The sequence below is a fragment of the Schistosoma mansoni genome, chromosome 2, assembly GCF_000237925.1.
Source record: "Schistosoma mansoni strain Puerto Rico chromosome 2, complete genome".
NCBI lineage: Eukaryota > Metazoa > Platyhelminthes > Trematoda > Strigeidida > Schistosomatidae > Schistosoma > Schistosoma mansoni.
The window spans coordinates 13337417-13356842 of record NC_031496.1 but is presented as its reverse complement, the minus strand read 5'-3'; the positions used below and the strand labels follow the sequence as shown (position 1 = coordinate 13356842).

The following is a 19426-nucleotide window of genomic DNA, read 5'->3' as shown; positions in this document are numbered from 1 at the left end:
CGCAGACCAGGGCATGATCAGACTCCAGATAGGTACTCCAAAAGGATCGGCAGTCTTGTACACAACCACGCCAGCGGTAGCTGATCGCGATGTGATCAATCTGAGTCCAGGCTTGAGATGCAGATGGAGGACGCCAGGTGGCACACCGGCGATGACTGTGCCGGAAGTTAGTGCTAGCCAGAAACAGGTTGTGGTCTGTGCACAGTTGCAGCAAACGGTCCCCGTTATCTGTCCTGCGACCAACAAGTCCCCATCGGCCACCTAAACGACTCTCTTCTGTGCCTAGACGCCCGACCTGAGCATTCAAGTCTCCGGCTAATACTACAATATCTGTCGAACGCGCTTTCTGGAGAAGAACAGTTAACTGGTGGGAAAACTCATCCTTGATTGCATCCGGGATGCAATCTGTTGGGGCATAGGCGGAGATGACGAAAAGACACCGTTTCTAACGCCGGTTTCTTCTCACTTTGATGGAACTTTCTAATCTAACAGCACATAACTGACTGTTAATGGGGACCCAATCGATTAGTGCTGCCTCAGCCCTAGCGCTTAGTGAGACACCAACGCCAGCAAGACCGGACGAAGATGCCACAGAGTCCCCGGATAAGCGCACGTGAAACAAGCTTTTCGAAGCGACAGATGGAGAGCGAATTTGTAGTACTTCACTAGAGTCTTGAATACGGGTCTCGGATAGACAACAAGAGTCAACATTAAGACCCTTTCAAAGACATAGCCAGCCCCATCTGTTGTCTGATCTGCGTTAGTGTGCGAACGTTGAAGGAAGCCAGCTTGAACGGCGTACGTGGTTTCAGAAAGTCTGCTTCAGTATTCGTAATCGGTGGAAGCATTCACTTTCAACCAGACAGCGACTAGAGATCGTTTAGATAGGACAGAGTTTCCACCATGAGCGAGCTGCTGCATAAGTTGAAAAGTAAGGTTACACAAATTGGGGATAAAAGGGGGTGAATTAGCGATATGGTAAATAATAATAATAGTAATAATGCAAGTTGTTTTGTTTCTAGTATGAGCGAGAATATAATTGTCAGTTGAATGTTTCATTTCATTTATTTGCGAGAGGGCTGTGATACTGTCCGGGTGCCCAAACCGAAGCAGGTGGTTTTCTTAGGGGGCCACACCCCGAGCCTTTGACCTAGAGGTCTAACCCACAAGGCAGTGGAGCATGGTGAGGAGATGCAGTCCTATGGTAGCCGGTGACCAACAACTGGTTCATTCGCCATTTGTTCCTTCAGGATACGGGAGCCCATGTGCACCATTGGTTTGGAATCAGGGTTTTCCAACTCTCCTAGGTGGATCCTTCATATCCACCAACCCGGTTAAAGCTCCGGACATTCGCTTTTCGTCCTCTCACTTTCGTAAACAACACCCCTGCCACGAGAAGGCAGTGAGTAGGACTTCCCTGGCAGGGGCTATATACGCGTGGCCATGTGAGAGCATTTCGAGAGGAAGAGCGGACTCTCCCCACTCTCGGCCGTACCAGGGCATTTGGAGATCGTGGATGCGCACTGCTGAGGAGTCTTACAATAGGACGAAACAGCCGTCCAGTGCTTCCAGGCTTTCCATGGTGGTCTAGCTTCAACTGACTCATGATCTCAACTATATAAAATTACTAAAATCTCCACAGAGCCCCCTTCTGATAACTTTAATTTGTCTGTATTGTAATCTATAGTCAAGATAAAATGAATGATTATATATTCATATGAGAACAATTTTCTAAATAATTTTTAATTTCATTATTCTTAGTAAAAATTGAGGATAGTATATTCCAAGTAATTCATTTAGAATTAACTGACCAATGGGATATGAAGAATTTTTAAATTTCCTCTACATCTCAGGAGAAATAAAAATTCAGTTAACCATTTTAGTTTATTTACACAACTCTGTTCAACATGAGCGATGTTTTATTTTGGAGAATATATACACTAGTAAATTTTATTTTCTACTATTAGTGAAAATCTATTTATTTATGGTGTCTATCCCCTCGTTTCCATATATTGAAAAATAAGCAAAATAAGGTCAAACTAAGAGATAAACACACATCTGCACACACATACAGTCATGCTTACTTGACATAGTAGAAAGACATGATACAATGATGACATTACAGTGACAGATTGCTGAAAGATTAAAAGAAACAGAGAATCACTTTAATGTGTTTTAAACATAATAATATAGTACTATAAAAACTGATTAAGCATATTGTGACTACGTTGTTAATTAAAATCACTGATACATTCAGTTATCTGTTACCGTTACTTTTTATAAACTTAATTGTTTATTGAGAAGAGTGTTGTAACGAGCAACTGCAGTAATGAATAATTCTGTTAATATGTAAGGGAAAACTACAATATCGCAAATGATAATAATGAATTTCTCAATTCGCTGATTTACACCCTGAAATAAGTGGGAAGAACTAAAAAACTCAAAAATTTAAAATCAAATAGTTTGAAATGCTGAGGACTTTAAAGTGTATATTTCCGCATATATTTAAGTACATCAGTCATTGTATGTTTTGTAAAAGCAAAAAAAACATGATAGAATGAAGGAAATTTACATCGGTGCATGTGCTATAAATTTTTACCATACGCAATGGTTTTATCAGTAAGATGTAATCTTAAAAATACAGTTTGCATAAAACATGTATAAACGTTTCCAGTTTAGTGTTGTAAATAATTACAAAACTTTCCTCAGTCATTCAAGTTTGATTTACGTGAAAGCGAAATGAACGACAATTTAGTAATGTAGATTAACGGATAAGACAGATTGCTGCTGGATTGTGTATCAGTGGTCTAAGAGTAAAGTGATCACTATGAGATTTAAAGATCCCATGTTCGATACTACGTAGTATTCATACTACTAAAGAGTTTTAACTTAGGAAGAGATGAATGACTAGTGTTTCATAGTTTCTTTAAGTTCTTGAGATCACGTCGACCAGTGAGAAAGACTATTTTCAGAAATATAAAAGACCAGTACGGCGCCTGTCAAAATAATGGTGAAAGTCATCATAACAGATCATCACAATCTGAAAATATGAGATAAGAATGAAAGCTTTCATTATCACATGTTTTGGAGAACCAGAAGTTTACTGAAGTAATGGTAGAAATTGTGAGACTGGAGAAAGTCACAGTAACACAGATTTGTCAACCCAGCTAACTTAGGCAATGAAACCATCTCTGTAACTAAGTGACAAGTAAAGGAGAGAACTTTGTGATTCATCTCGAGACGTATCCCTATATTTTCACGTATACGTTTTATCTTCCCTTGAATGTATTACTTTGAAAGTTCCATTCTTGTTAGCATTTATGCATAACTTAGTTAAATGTTAAATATCTCTGACCAAAGTCCAACTTTCAATATATTTATTTATCAACTGAATATCATCAAAATATTATATATATATATATATATATATATATATATATATATATATATATATATATATTCGTCATCTTTGAATAAAAACATACTTTCTGTTGATCAGGAAAGCCACTTAACAATGCTTTGACTAAATCTGCCACTGAAGGAACTAAATTAAGTGGTATAGGACGACAAGATAAACCAGTAGCCTCACGTGTTAATGCCATATTCATTGTGGCACCAAGCAAAAGCCATGATAATGTGCGAACTCTTTCAACCATGATAAGAAAATCTTTTGGTCTAAATTATTAAAAAGGCGATAAGAAACACAACAGATTAAACATAATGTAAATATAATTCAGTCTGAAGGCAGTTGATTTGTTTACGAAATAGATACGTAGAAAAAAATTTGGACGGACTGAAAATTTTCTTCCGCTTACCCTAATTGAGATGAAGGTGGAGTGGATTTTAACCAAGGTAAATACTGTAATATAATTGCTTCTGAATGAGCCGTATGTGAAAATGTTGAAGCGAGCATCACATGTGCATAGTTTGGGTGTCGAGAATTAGCTGAACTAGGACTAGAGATTGTTTGTGGCGTGGTAGATGTAGATGAGACAAAATTTGGCGAAGTCAAATTTGAAACAGATGTAGTCGTAGTGGAAGTTGTAACATTAGTAGAAGAAATCTGATCATGTGAAATTGCTGGAGATGGGATAGGAATCGCGGAAGAAATTAGTTTTGTGTTAGTAGCTTCTTGCTTTTTAGTTGAGGATGTTTGGGTTATTGGTATCGTTGAACGTGTATAGTTAGTTTCGCTAGATTTACAACTAGGTGAAGGATTGACACTAGGTTGTGTAATAGCAGTATTGGCTGTATCTGAATGGGGCTCATTTCGTCTCACAACTGATCCACTATTTTTACTAAGTTTAATTTGTGCATTTGATTGTTCCACATTTGCAGTATGTCCACTCTCAGATAGTAAGTTTAAACTTTTTCCCGTTAAACCCATTGAAGTGACATTCGAACTAGGGGCAGTGGTGACTGCCTTTGATCGGGCTGGTAATCCAGGTGCTAAATTTTTACCGTTCCTCGTCGTTTTTACATCGGCTAGTAGTCCGGGTGCAAGTAAAGGTAAGACATCGTGGTCACTTCCACTGTTAGATCTAGATAGCTCCAATGAAACATACTGAGATAAACCTGATTTTAAATGTGCACCTAAAACATCTTCATGCAAGCTTGGAATATTTGTACCTAACCCAACGTTAGAATTAACACCCGTAGCTCCTGTTGCAGAGTTTGATACTCCTGATGAATTAAAACCTCCACCAAATAAACTACTACCTATATTTCCAGATGTTGCTCCTCCACCGCCTGTCAGTGTGTTTGAATCAAGATTACCAGTACCACATGGATTTGATCCGGACATCATAGATGAAGAACCAAGTCCATATCCGACGCTGTTCAACTGAACTGCTGATTTTTGAGACTGTTTAATCTGTAATACAGGAAAAAGATGCATCTATCTTTTAGAAACTAGCCTTTTAGTGTGTACTACCTCAAAAGAAAAACACTAATGATATAATCAGTAATCTATTGCGAGGTAATCCGAAGACATAAATCTTAGTCATATGAAAGTTCTTTGAACACTCAAATTATTGAAAATAAATCCGATAAGAGCAAATGAAATAATAACTTGATAATCTATATAAAATAAACGTGTATCTGCTAGATACTCATTTAGTCAATCTCAGTAGCATTACAAACAAAACTAATGTAGTTCAGTGGAAACTTGTAATGGTCAAATACATAATCCACTCTTTCCTGTTATTTTTCAAGAATGGTTCATTCGTTAGACTAGATAATAAAATAAAAAATTATTGCATATATTTACTCATCATTCATTTCCAATATAAACTTCCTATTAATATGAACTGCTTTCAGTTATACTGCTTACTTATCATACTTAGAATTTCAGTTGTAGTGCAGCGATTATAGATAATGGGAAATGTCCAATGGGATCAGGAAATAAGGTGAAATTCAAAACGAAAATCATTATCATGAAAGAGTTGTGGAGATTTGTGAATTTCATTCGCATATGTGACCGAAGGTTCTGGATTCGATTCATGGACGTGGGGTTATGGGTGCGCATTGCTGAGGAGTCCCATGCTAGGAAGAAGCAAAAATCTAGTGCTTCCAGGTTTTCAATGATTTTCTGACTGAGATCAGTTCATGATTTCAATGAAAATCGGTATGTGTAAATGACGACACATTACACACATTTTATGTATCTCACTTTTTCAACTATTAATTACATTATCCATTCAGAAATCATTAAATAAAATCTGACATAAGAGATTATCATAGTGTTGTATTTTATAAAACAGTCTACCTATTTGTGAAATAACTAGTGTTTTACTAAAATCAGCATGGACACCACTGATATTCAAATATTTATTGACAAAAAGATTCACTTATCAACAAAAACAGAGACTAATGAAATAAGCTTAAACTAGTTTTTGGATTAGTTATTTTCTGTGACATATAAATCAGTGGGTAGGTTGAGAAAATCTCCCTCAAAGAACTCGAGAGAGAAAGAGGGATAGAAAAATTTGACCAAAGTCGGTTGGTATTTTGATAAAGTGACTGTAACATACTTTTAAATCAAAGCGATTGTGTGAAGAAGCTGGTTTCCTTACTGAAAGACAAGCTAAAAGTAGATTATTCTGCGTCCATTAATTAGTCGGAAATGTAGACAAAATGTAGACTATTCCGAGTAAATTTAGGCTAAAAATAGACATTTCCCTCTAGGAAAACATTTAAGAGAAAATTTTCACTATTTCTTCCTGGCAGGCCACAAAAAAAACATTTTGGGTCATTTCCCCTTTATTTACACCAAATTTTCTTGACAATCATCCTCTTTCTGCCTCAGCCATCAAAAGAAGTCTGAAACAAGTTTTTGACTGTATATTTCCTAGATCACAACGATTTGCAAGTGTAAGTTATTGATTTTTGTTGAAATTATTGGTTAATTCAAAGAGGTTACTATAGTCAACGGTGTTACATGTAATGAAATAAAAATGAATGAATTGAAAACCAAAACAAACAATTCACCTTATTCACTGTATGAATATCTGATATAAAAGCTAAACAATCAGGTAAATGCGGTCTCATTAATTCAGCTGCACCAGTTGGAAATAAATGATAAGTCTGTGGATTAAATAATGTCGTTAAACCTTCAACAACTTGATTTGGTTCTATAGTACCACCAGCATCCATGAGAATGAACTTGAAAAAAAAACAGATCATCAAAAAAAAAAGTATGTCCATTTACGGTATTTAAGTTAACTAATAAATACAGAAAAATATAATGTTTATTCAATTTGTGATTCATCAGCTAGATATACCTGCACCACAGAGTTGGTGTTCACTTCGATACTCAAACCCAGTACTGTTTGCTTCAAATGTCATAGTATTATCTGCTTAGTTAATGAGTCAAGATAAACATACACTTGTGCAGTGGGTATGAGATCTAATTTACTTTGAAATGGTTTGGATTGTCCCAGCCGGCGAGTCCCAAATAGAACGAAACGTCCACATCAAATATATTCTATAAATGGTCTTAATGTTACATTTTTGTCTGATGATAGATGTGATTCCTGCAAATAATATTTGTTAGTCGTTTAAAGGAAATAAATATTAGGAATCACTTTAGAACACTGATCAAGCATGTCAATATTAACAATGCAATTTGATTTTTTTGTTGTTTTTTGAAATTTAATTTATCTTTAACTTTATTGAAGCCTATAAGTTTTCATACGTAGGAATTAAATAATCACACTGGAATATGAGATTTACAGATTCATACCGTTCCGACTATCTATTTCATCAACCCTACAAAACTACTTTGAACTAAATTGTAATTCTTCATTAGATGTCTAGGTGTTAGACAAGGTTCTGATGACTAAGGCGATAAATTAACAATGTGTAGCATATTTCTAAATCAGCTTTATATGGTAACTATTAATAAGGGAAAGCCATGAATTAAGTACTCAGGCTTCTGGACAAACATTTTTGTTATATTCAGCATTGACCATAATTGGATAAGTAAGATTATTTAGCACTGACTAAATTTCTATGCAGTAAGTCATACAAAGTGAACGGATTAACAAAATGGTACTTGATATATGATTAGGCACTCTAGGAATCAATCGGCATCGAACTCCGAACCTTAGTGTGGTAAATCCGAATGAAACATCGGATTTGTAAAGTTTTAGTTGGAACTGTCTCGTCTCTAGGAGGCTACTTTGTGGTAGAGAAATACTGTTCGTTAAAAAATAAAGTCAGTATTTTCTTGTTGCTTTATTTACTTAAAAAAACCATCTTGGTAACTCAAGGTTTCATAAAGATTATAGTCTACATTGTTTCTTAAATTCACGAAGCACTATGTCAGATACTGGACCATTGGTGGAATGTTATGGGGGTACGTGGAAGACCTATAGGTTTCGATGTATACACTCTTCAAAAGTTTCAAAACTCAAACAAAACAGCCATTTAGTTTTTATTATTTTCATTAGTTCTCCAACTGACATGAGTGCATAATGTGAACACTGGCAATTTAAAAAAAAATCAAATTGTTGTAATATTTTTTTCATCTATTCAGTGATATATTAAGAAAGTTCATTATCTATTACCAATTATTATTTAATTATAATTTGCATATAATTCCCATTTAAACATTAGAATTAAAGATGCGAAGTTCAGCGAAGGGATCTCTTTTCAACGAATTTATTATCAAGCTGTACAATCGTATCTATATATATATTACTCGGTTTCCATTTACTTATGTCTTACATTCTCATTATTTTATTCATCAATACTCATATCACCTTATTTAATTTTACACCTCTATGTCCTTTAATGACCTTTAATTATTATAACAAAAACATTTTATTCATTTTAATCATCTTATTATATTCACTAAATCTATTGTTATTGCTCGTATTACGTAATCTAGTATTATAATCTTTCTATTACGTCATCTTTGTTATTCGTGTTCACATTTCCTCACGGAATTAGTACTTTAACAAAACATTATCATATATATATATATATATATATATATATATATATATATATATATATGATTGTACAGCTTGATAATAAATTCGTTGAAAAGAGATCCCTTCACTGAACTTCGTGTACTTAATTATAAACCAATAGGTTTTAAATTGCATAAAGATAACCTAAAGGGGAAAAGGAAAAGATGAATGACAATAGAAATGAATTATAAAGTTATTGTCAATTGAGTCATAGTTTGATTATACCAAATAAAAAGATAACAATCAAAATTTATCGTTATTTTCCATTTTATTAGAATTTCTACTTATATACTTACTTGTAATAATTTTATCAAATTTTCATCAGGTATACAAGCACGAAATTTAATTGATTGATAAAATAAATCAACCATAGTTCTACTCAATTGAGCTTTAGTACGATCCTATTTATTGAAAAGGGGAAAAAATAAGAAAGATATAAAAAAGTGTTCGCGGGAAATAAACCGGATTAAGGCATGTTATGTGCATGATCGTGATGGTGCACGCTGATTGGCTAATTCTAAACCAATCAGCTCCGGCAGATTGTTGGAGAAACATCTATAAGCTTCTTATGCATATACTATAAATATATGAATGCTTTTCTAACGATTGATTGCTGTTCACCTACCCTTGTTATTTTGAATACAGTTTCGTTCCTGTTCAACGTGTTCTGATTTTGGGGTCTTGTCGAGTGTCATTGTATAAGAATACAAAGCAATAGGAGTAGCTGGGTTGTTTATTAGCAAAACAATCATAACAAAAAGAATGGATAATAAGTAAACATGATTTGCTATGAGATTTCAGTTTATTTTACTGATAAAAGTTACTCATTTTCATATTGGAGAATAAAACTGAAGCCATAAAATCTGCTTATTCAAACATAATTGAATTCTTCTATTTCCTCTTTCATACAATAGTCTTTCAAAATTTTGCTCATTATTTTAGACAATAAAGTTATAATAATATAAATTTAATAACTTCGAAGTCACAAATAACTGAAGTGTTAGTACAACAATCATTCAAAAGAAACTATTTATTAACAAATAAATAATGAAGAGATTTGTGTCTGCGTATAATGCTATTTAAAACAATCTAAAGATGTTGACAACTTATTTCATGATAGTCTAGCCAGGAAACCAATGAATATATATTTCTTAATGTTTCTGTGATTGATAAATGACTACGATTGAGTCTTAAATAATACAAATTACTAATAAAACAAAAAAACTGCATTGATAATGTTAAGAAAGGAAAAATTATAGATATTAAGGTGATGAATCCCAACCAATAAGTTAGAATCTTATGTGAAAAAAAGTTAATCGAAAATAGGAATTTCCATAGTTGAAGTCACAAACTGACCTTAGACATATACTGAAAATCATAAAGCCCTGGACGGCCGTTTTGTTTTAGTATGTGACTCTTCAACGCGAGATCGAAGGTCTTGGGTTCGGTTTCCGGATGCGGAGTTGTAGGTGACTACTATTCAGGAGTTCCATATTAGAACGAAACGGTTATCCATCTCTTTCAGGTTTCTAATGGTGGTTTAATGAGATCATTTCATGATTTAAACTACTAAAATTATACAATTTCCACAAATCCTACTGTAGTAATGTAGGAATTGTTGTGTCATAATTGTTGTAAAATTCATCATTTCCAATCGAAAAAATGACTTAATTCAAATTTAATATTTTATCTATTGTAACATAATAATAATTTTGGATTAATAAATGGTGAGCCTGACGAGGAGATTATCGGAAATGATAGTTTTCTCCAACACTCTTTGTTCTAGAACATCCGATGAGAATTTTTATATTATTTAAGATTTGTAAACTAATCTTTTATATCTCTCATGGCATCTATTTTATTGTCGAAAATCATAATGAGAACCTGTTCATATCATTAATGCTCTAGTACGTCAAAAAGATGTGCAAAGTAATCTTAGAGAAGTAGAAATTTTAATGAATCTATGTGTCATGCCTGCTGATAATATTCAATAAAACATATAGGTATAATTTAAGTCGTATTATTTTTATCACTATAGCTATACAATTCTTGACGAGTAAGATCAGTACACATCCAACTTGAATAGAAAGTTCATTGTCGAATAAAAAATTCATTTCTTTTCTTTTGAATATTTAAATAACAATGTTATAAGTTTTAATAGATGATAAAACAGTAAGTTCGTAAGTATCAATGCCAAGGTTGGGATTGATAGTTTCAAATAAACTGAGCATCGGGTAGAAAGTTAAGAATAAATATATTTTCTTGTTATATCCTAGTGAGTAGAAAAGTTGAATTTATGACCTTTCGTGACTTAGTGTAAGCCACTTCTTTAGAGTAAATAAATAACTGAATTAAATTAACACAAATTCAAATGGCACAATAGTCACGAAACGACGGAAATCTAACTTTTCTATTCACTGGGATATAGCAAAAATATATTTATAGTAAGCTGAATTTCAAAAATAATAGGAAATTGTAAAACATACAGAATTAAGAGTGTTAGATTGAATATTTGCATTTGTAATTAATCGAAGCTGATACACACCAAACTCTGGATGCAGGGGCAGACGTTATATGTTGTCCACATGTGTTATCTACTGTAATGAGCTAGTTATTAACCCATTGATCCACTTGGTTACATGAAAATACAACACTATATAACTTGCAGTTTGGTTTTCGATCCAAATAACTGATCTGTTTACATGTACATCTACCTACAAGTTATTTCAAACTATTTAATATACAAGTGGATTATTAATTTGTAAGACTATTTCCTTAATGGATTTGTGTTATTTATTCAAGACAAGAGTATTAAAACTATATCAGAATGGGAATATGTGGTTAGCATTTACTATAAGTTTAATTACTATAAAGTGTTAAAAGAAATCAATAACTTACTTTTAGAACTCGATTACTTAAAGAGCATAATTCAATAACACTGGTCAAACGAAAATGTACATTCTCGACAATAATACGAAGTAAATTTGAAAAAGTATCCGGAAGTGTCTAGATAATTCATAAAGAAAAAAAAGCAGAAGTAAATAAATCAAATACAATACACAATTTAAAAAAATATTCACGAAATAAAATTAAATTCGCGGATTATACTCACTAAATTGTGTATGATTATGATTATATATACAGAGAAACAACTTATCAGTGGTATTTAAATGTAGCTTGAAAAGCGATAATATTCCTTTATTGTAATGAGAAGACGAAGATTATCAGAACTATGTGATATATTAGCGCAATACATTTCGAACAATCTGATCACACATATACTTGTTAAGAACACAGTTCTGATAATCTTCGTCTTCTCATTATATTATCAAAATTTATCAAAGGGACTAATTGCTTTAAATATTCCTTTAATAAAATAACAGTTTCTAATTTTAACATCAAAATTATGATTTTATATTAATTTCAAAAGTTTTAGTGACTGGATCGCAGCTCATTAACTTATAATGACAATACTAAATTCATAGTAAATCACCGGCTATAGCTTTCCAAATAAAAGCGATACTCAATTCCCTAAAATCCTGTTAATGTTTGTTTTCTTCATAAATGGTTACTTAATGAAGTTAATATAGCAATATTTTAGTGTTGTCGGATTCTCTAAGCTAGTTAGTCGAATTAAGAAGCTTTCATTGTTGTTTTAGAGAAAATCATCAGCGCTTACTTTATGTGGAAGTTAGATTTTTATTTATTTTACGAGCATTAAATCAACTTGTACTGTTGGCCTTGTTTGTGACTGGTTGTAATAGTAAACGTCGTGGTCCTTATTTGTCAATGGATTCAGCTTGAATTCCCCGTTTCGTTAACATCTGAGAATGCTGTTAATTAACCTTATTCAAATGGATAGTGGATCAGGTCTAGTTTGATGTGTCCCATAATTCATGAATGGTATACTTCCAAAAATTGACTGGTTTACTTACCATTTCGTCGATACAGAACTTCAACATTTTAGTAGTCGAAGTTATGTCCTTAGTTGCCTACAGGCATTAGTGTCAGTGATAATATATTGTGTTGTACCACTGTGAGCTTTTGTTTGTGTGTGACTAAGTAAAAAAGGCATATAATTTGTTCATTTTAGTGTTTATCGCTGTTGGTACAATTTATTCTGTAGGTTACGCTGAGTTTGTCCTCTTTTTCTGTTGCATCTTTCAGTTTGTATAAATGAAGTGAAATGATTGAATTAGATTATGAGTGGTTCCAAAAAGTTTCGGAATGCTCGTAGTGATTTCGGATATATTTTTCACATATTTAAGAACCACCCGTTTCCTAGTTTCTGACGTTGATTTTGTGATTTTGGGTAGACCGACTAGAAACTTCTACAGAGGGCCATTAGAATCTTTATTTTTACGGAGGACAAACAGAAGAGTTTTCTCAGTCTTCTACGTAGCGGCTATGCTGAAGTGTATTTTCTCTCATTGGAATAACGTCTTTATACAACTCTTCTTGTATATTGCTAGTTTTTTGCTGTCGTATTTTACTATTTGATAAATATGAATTTGGTTCTTGTACACTTTTGCTTCCAATGTTCTAGTGTTTGTTTTATTTAACAAGACATTCAAGAACAAATTTTTTTTTTCTGATTCTTCTCTTGTAAATTTAGTGTCGTCAAAGATGTTTTTAATCAGTTCATGAGTATTTACTAGTCGGTTTCTTTTCGGGATAACACGTATGTAAACTACCCAATGTATCCGAATCCTTGGTGTGATTATTGATAAAACAATGAGTACAAGTCTTGGAACCGCAATCTCTGGGATTAGTCGTGATTTAAGTGGCCTAATAGTGTGGTGTGTGTTCCTTATATCGACATAAGTTGTATATAGCGACAGATAGGAATAGAATGTCTGGCAGCAGAAGGTCAAGAATATCGAGGAGGAGATAACGAAAAAAGAAAGCAATTGGTATGGAAATGCGGGAACAATGAAGTCTGAGACGATTGACTGGTATTTGCAAAAGGAACACTCAAATTTGAGACAATTTAATTACATTTTGCAAATTAAGTATTCACTGTATGAATCTCAGATTTTACTAACATGTTCTGTAATTTTGTGTTCGAATACATTCGATTGTCTCCACTTGTGTCATCGTTCGCTATAATGAGAGTTCCATTGATTTGCTTGTAGGTCTAATCGTTCAATTAGAAGCATATTTTAAGAAAAGTATAGGTGAGTTAGATTGAACCTGGTTTCTCTATGTTTGTGTGTTCTTTGAATTATTCGTTGTTACTGAGCAGTTGCAATATAAACTGAAAATTACTTTTCAGGAATCTTTTTCCGAAACTAACTAACTTTATTGCATGTTGGTATAAAACAAGACTGAACAAGTATAATGTTGACTTTTTATTCTCAAGATAATAAATCTGTGATATACGAGTTTGAAAAGTCTAGAAATATCATCAGAAGCTGAGGCTTACCATCTAAGTTTTTAGCATAATATCAGAAGTAGAGAATATTCCTGTCTATTTCCACTAACTAGCCTTTTTGTATACATTCGATTGTCGCTTTGTAGTTTGATTCTAAGTTTTCGTTTATCGTAATACACTATAATGTATATTTTATTAATAACATCTATCTGGAGACTAATCATATATAACTAGTGATTTCAAAAGTAGACATGGTATCATAGATGCGAAAGTAGCGAAGAAAAAAGGATTGGAGTTACAAATGTCCACTTAACACAATCTTAATTTAAATATTCATTTAGCACTGATAGGTTTAGTTGGAAAACGCTTCTTTGAAAAATTTTCCGCCAACTTTTTAGACAATATAGGAAGAGTACAATCAAACTCTACTATAAAGATAAAGTATATAAATCGAACAATACATAAAAATTATCACAATACCCATATACTGAGATTACCTTGAAATTAGATGCAGCAGGTGAGCGTAATACATAGGTCATAATACGTACAGTTGTAGCTAAATTAATTGGTATCGGTGTAACAGTGGCTAATTTTCTTAAAAATAAATCCAACGGTCCAATTATATCAGTCCATCCAGAGGCTATAAAGTGATTTAATTTACTGTCATCTGTTAAATTTGGTAAATGTTCTAGATAATTAGCAAGATTTTCTAACAGGATAGGTAGAGTATCAAGACTAATTGATTTTTGCTTGTTTAATGATTCCATCAGTAAACTGATCGGTTGGAAAATGGACATATGATCTTCAAAATCAACTAGCACAGAAATGATTGTTCTAAAGAAATTATCATCTATTCAAATGAAACAGTACAAAACAAGAAAGGAAGAAAAGGAGAGGTCATAAAAATGATTTGTGTACTTAAATTATAATTAATGATAAGTGAAGAATTTTTTAAGCTGTTCACACAAAAAGTATTCGTACCGATACCAGTGTTTTGTCATAACTTCAAAATAACGAGAAGTTACACCCTTTAAATTTTCATAGATCACATTGGTGATAACAGCTGAACTTTATTCTAACATTAAACCAGTAAGCATCGCCATCAACTTTAAGCAGAAATAGTAGGTATTGACTCAGTATTTTGAACACTTGTCATACAACCACTTTATTTTAGAGATTATACCATGCATTGATCATTCTTAGACAACCATTGAGAACTAGAAAACTTTGAGCAGTTAATGTGAAGGTATCCTCCTTCATGATTCTACCACCAATGAGTGAACCCTGAACATTTAATCTTGCGGAAGTGTTTTACCTCTGGATTACCGAGCCACCATCCGATGTTATGCATCTCTGACTTTGGACCATTCGTGATGCTGTTATACCATTTTCCATTGCCTACAGTGAATAATTATCACATGATTGAAATTCATTGGTCAAGACTTGTCACTAAAAATCCAATATTCTCCCCAAAACCCACGTAGTTTATGTTATGATCACACGTAACCGACTTTTGTACAGAATAGCAATTAGTTCCTTGAGTCTTAATACACAATCTGTAAATCAAAATCTGCTATAAGAATATGGTTACTATATTATATTATTAGTAGACCGGTAGTTAAATATCAATTGTAACAGTTCAAGTTTCTTGTTTGTACGATAGAATGGATCATGGACCCCCGCTGCTAAAAGGTTTGAAACTAAGCTTCAGGGTCTGTTCAATGATAATTTGAATATGGAATGTCAAATGAAATGTTAAAAAAATAATTTATAATTTCTATTACCACCAGTATTATGTTTTATTAGAACAAACATAATAATTTTATTAAAATAAAGCAAACTTTGTATTACAGGATTCAACTTATGTTCAAGATATAGGTACATTGATACCATTATTTTAGTTGATTGCAGTAAAAATAGTTAGTCTAATCTCTGACTTTCATGTACATTAAACCTTTCAGCTGAGGTATGTATTCATGGAAAAATCCAATAACTTTCTCTCTGTCTCTCAGGTCTCAATAAATTCCTGGATTTGTAATTTTCACATACAAGTTTCAAGGGATTTTAGTTCTGTGGTAAGAATGATCATAGTCCCACAATCTTTATCGCAGTTCAAAGACTACTAGGTGATGTACATGGCGTAGTACGGGTAGTTAATGTTATGAAATGTACAATTTGACTGAAATAAGACGCAAACACTGATGGTGGTTACAGATAGCGGTAACCTTAAATGTAGATCCTGTGTGGTTAAAAAGTAATATATTTCATAGGTGCTAGTAACATAGGTAAAACTAATTCTACGTTGGATATAATTCAGATTATACATTTAAAAGATGGCGATCTCCGCTTTTACATATCGTCAAAAAAGTGAGTAAAAGGAGTGGCCTTTTTGTCTTAATAACAAAACATTGTCACAAACAGCTAGATGATAACTTATAGTTCATTTATTAGAATCTGATAAAATTATTGTGACTTAATTACTTGCCTGTAATATGAGTTTGAAATAGTTGAGTAAACAAACCGTTCGGGGCTAAATTATACATTGTACAACGAAGAAACTGATGAGCAATGCTTGCCACATTTCCTGGACTAATCACATGTGGACTAAAAGGATAGAGAGAAAAAAGCATCATCTGATTGATAGTTTACTTTTTAAATTTATAAAAGTCCCTACCATACAACAGGCAAAGTATTTTTTTCTTATGAAATGTACGAAGTAAAAGATATTACATATAAGATGACCTTTAAGGTAAATGACAGAAATTATTTTCAGTTACACAACTATCATTTCGAAAAAAAGATAAGTTTCAGCGGTATCTACCATTAAGTGGAACTATCGTCGAGAAGTCCTTTCTTGGAAGAACTAGTATTTATACGTAATCGATGGAATGTAGCTAGCATTTTCTTCTATTTGGGACTCGTCAGCTGAATGCACCTGGATCACAGAGTTGATTTCCTTTCCCGGATTGAAACCCAATATCTTTCGCTTCAAACGGTAATGCGTTATCCACTTAGCTACTGAGTCAATACAGCCACTCACTTTTGTGGCGGGTATGAACGCTTAAGTTGATCTGTAATGGTTTGAATTACCCCGTTGTTGATATTTCCACTAAAATTTGACCAGCCTTGGTTGGAAAATGTGCAACCTGTAGGGATCGTCTTGATATGGTCATTATAACAGAAGTTTAAATAGGATAAATGCACATATGTCAATCAAGGCTAGTCAAATTTCAGTTAAAATACCATCAGCGGGAAAATCTAAACTACTGCAAATTAATCTAAAGTCGTTTAGTTACATTTGATTTTCAAGTAAAAAGTTATATAATTATAAGAGAACTGTTAATATTATTTAAACATTCGTAGCAATAAACAGCTGGGTTCAAGGTGCTCATTATCATTCACAATAACCCCCTAAGTTCAACTTTCCATCAGAATATTATGGCGAATGTGATATTTGTGCCTACAAAAGAAATCATCTGTGTTGATAATATATAGTAGTGAGGGCTTGAATTCTACATGACGTAACGATTACTTCGTAATTGTCAATACACCTTGATGATATGTGCTAACCAGAACAGGTTGCAGGTCTGTTTTTCAGACTATTTAGAGCACAAGATAAAATATGCAAAAAATGACCCCATTAACTCTCATTTCGTTAAGTGAATACCTTAAAAGGATTGACTTAGAGAAACCTAATTATATTTCAATTTTTGTCACTGATTTAATGATAACATTATTTTTACTGGACGCTGAAATTCCTTATTAAAGGAAGATTATAGAAAATTCCGCATAAGTTCTATACAAGATTGATACTGTCAATGAAATAATTGAGTCTAATACAGATATGTCTGTAAAATGAAAATTTTGATATAAGCCAGTGTTTGCATTTAAATATAGTCGATGAAGTAGGGGAGATTTTATAAAGAAATAATCCATACTTTTTGGTTACACAATGTATTTTCTCATAAAATAATATGACAAATAAAATGATTAGATGAGAAAATGTTCTGCGCTGTTTATTTAGATGTTAGCACATAACTTACAGTTCGGGTTGCCAAGAGTAAAAATATGCATTGGCTAGACGTGCTGTAATTAGCAACATATCACGTAAATATGGAGCTGCTAAACCCGGTTCACGATGCACAAATGTAGATAAACATAGAATACCTAAACCAATAGTATTTTCATCATAATGATCTAGAATGCACTGACACCATGGACATCTTTCAGTGGTCAGCGCCATAGTATTTGCAGCAGCTGTTAAACTAGGTACTGTATTTGGACTAGAAATATGAGACTGAACATTTGTATTTGTAGTATTTAGAAAAGTAGTGGCAGTAGCATTGGTAGCGTAAGAAGAAGATGGAATATAACTATGCTTTTTTGTAGTTTCTGATTTTGTATCTGGTTTTATTCCTTCAAATAAATTATAACCTTCAGCAATAGATCGCGAACGATCTACAGTTAGTGAATTAATACTAGATGAATCTTTATTAAAAGTAATATTCTGTGATAATAATTCATCTTTAGATTCTAACGGATGCGATGAAGTAGAAATTATTGGCATACTAGGTTTACTTTGTTGGAAATTTGCACGTTTACTTTTGTGTATCTGATTGACTGAGTCAGACAGTGAATCTAAAGGTTGGGCTTGTTGAACATGACTAGATGAATCAGCTCTGATTGGCTTGGGTTTTCTAAAAAGAATTAGTATAAATAATTGCATAAAAGGACAGTTGGTACATGTAAATAAACTATTTTGATATTTCATTTATCCTTATAAATCAAAAATATTTCGAAGTTAATTCAAATGAACAGTTTATGTGACTTTAGTTTCATAGTTTTCACATCAGGAAACTATAAAAAAAGATTTGTGAAGAGATCAAGGAGATAATAATACCGAATAATGTAATACAATGTCTCACTGTATTTTCAGGGCATTACATATTCTCGTTGTTGATATTGAGAACTGAAAATCGATCAGTCACTGTACATCCATCCTCAAAATCATAATTTAGTTATACGTTTTTGCGAAAGTTGGATAATGGCTAACAGTGAAATGAACGTCAAGAGTTTCACCTTATTTGGGACTCTTCATTTGGTTGTGACTGCTATCGAGTCTAAAGAGGACGAAACACGGGTACTGGGCACCAGTATTTTGGTTTTTTTTATCATGGTTAAAAACTGCTTAAGGGAATTCATGTTACATAGCCAAGTTAAATGTAGGAATAAAATCCCATTACTTTATACATCAGAGGAACACTGTGACGTTATGAAAATGATTTTCTATAATTTTTCCTAGTGCTAAGAGTTACATTAATCGTCGAAATAGTATGTTTATGTTAATTTTTAATTTACAAAAGTTTGCACAAACTTTATTAAAAAACTGTTTTTATTCCAAAAAAGCAGATGGTTTTATTCATTTTAGTTTAAATATACCTCGAGTTGATGAGCCTATTTTCTTACTAATATAGTATAGACTTATAAGCATAGATGGATAGTGGCTAGAAGTGGGATCTAGGAAGCGCGTTTCGTCCTATTCGGGACTCGTCAGCTGTATGTATCTGCATCTCAG

General features: G+C 32.9%; 1 protein-coding gene across 1 annotated transcript in view; it reads right to left on the bottom strand.

Annotated features, from left to right (window-relative positions):
* The window catches only part of Smp_148250 (hypothetical protein), a gene marked incomplete at both ends in the record, with an annotated part of 98424 nt that overhangs the window by 11785 nt on the left and 67213 nt on the right, over positions 1 to 19426 (bottom strand). The window contains 9 exons of the mRNA XM_018795750.1: positions 2085 to 2135; positions 3486 to 3675; positions 3816 to 4873; positions 6490 to 6663; positions 8774 to 8878; positions 11376 to 11483; positions 14349 to 14685; positions 16333 to 16455; positions 17895 to 18548. Of these exons, the coding sequence (XP_018650031.1) occupies positions 2085 to 2135; positions 3486 to 3675; positions 3816 to 4873; positions 6490 to 6663; positions 8774 to 8878; positions 11376 to 11483; positions 14349 to 14685; positions 16333 to 16455; positions 17895 to 18548 (2800 nt within the window). The remainder of the gene's footprint in view (positions 1 to 2084; positions 2136 to 3485; positions 3676 to 3815; positions 4874 to 6489; positions 6664 to 8773; positions 8879 to 11375; positions 11484 to 14348; positions 14686 to 16332; positions 16456 to 17894; positions 18549 to 19426) is intronic.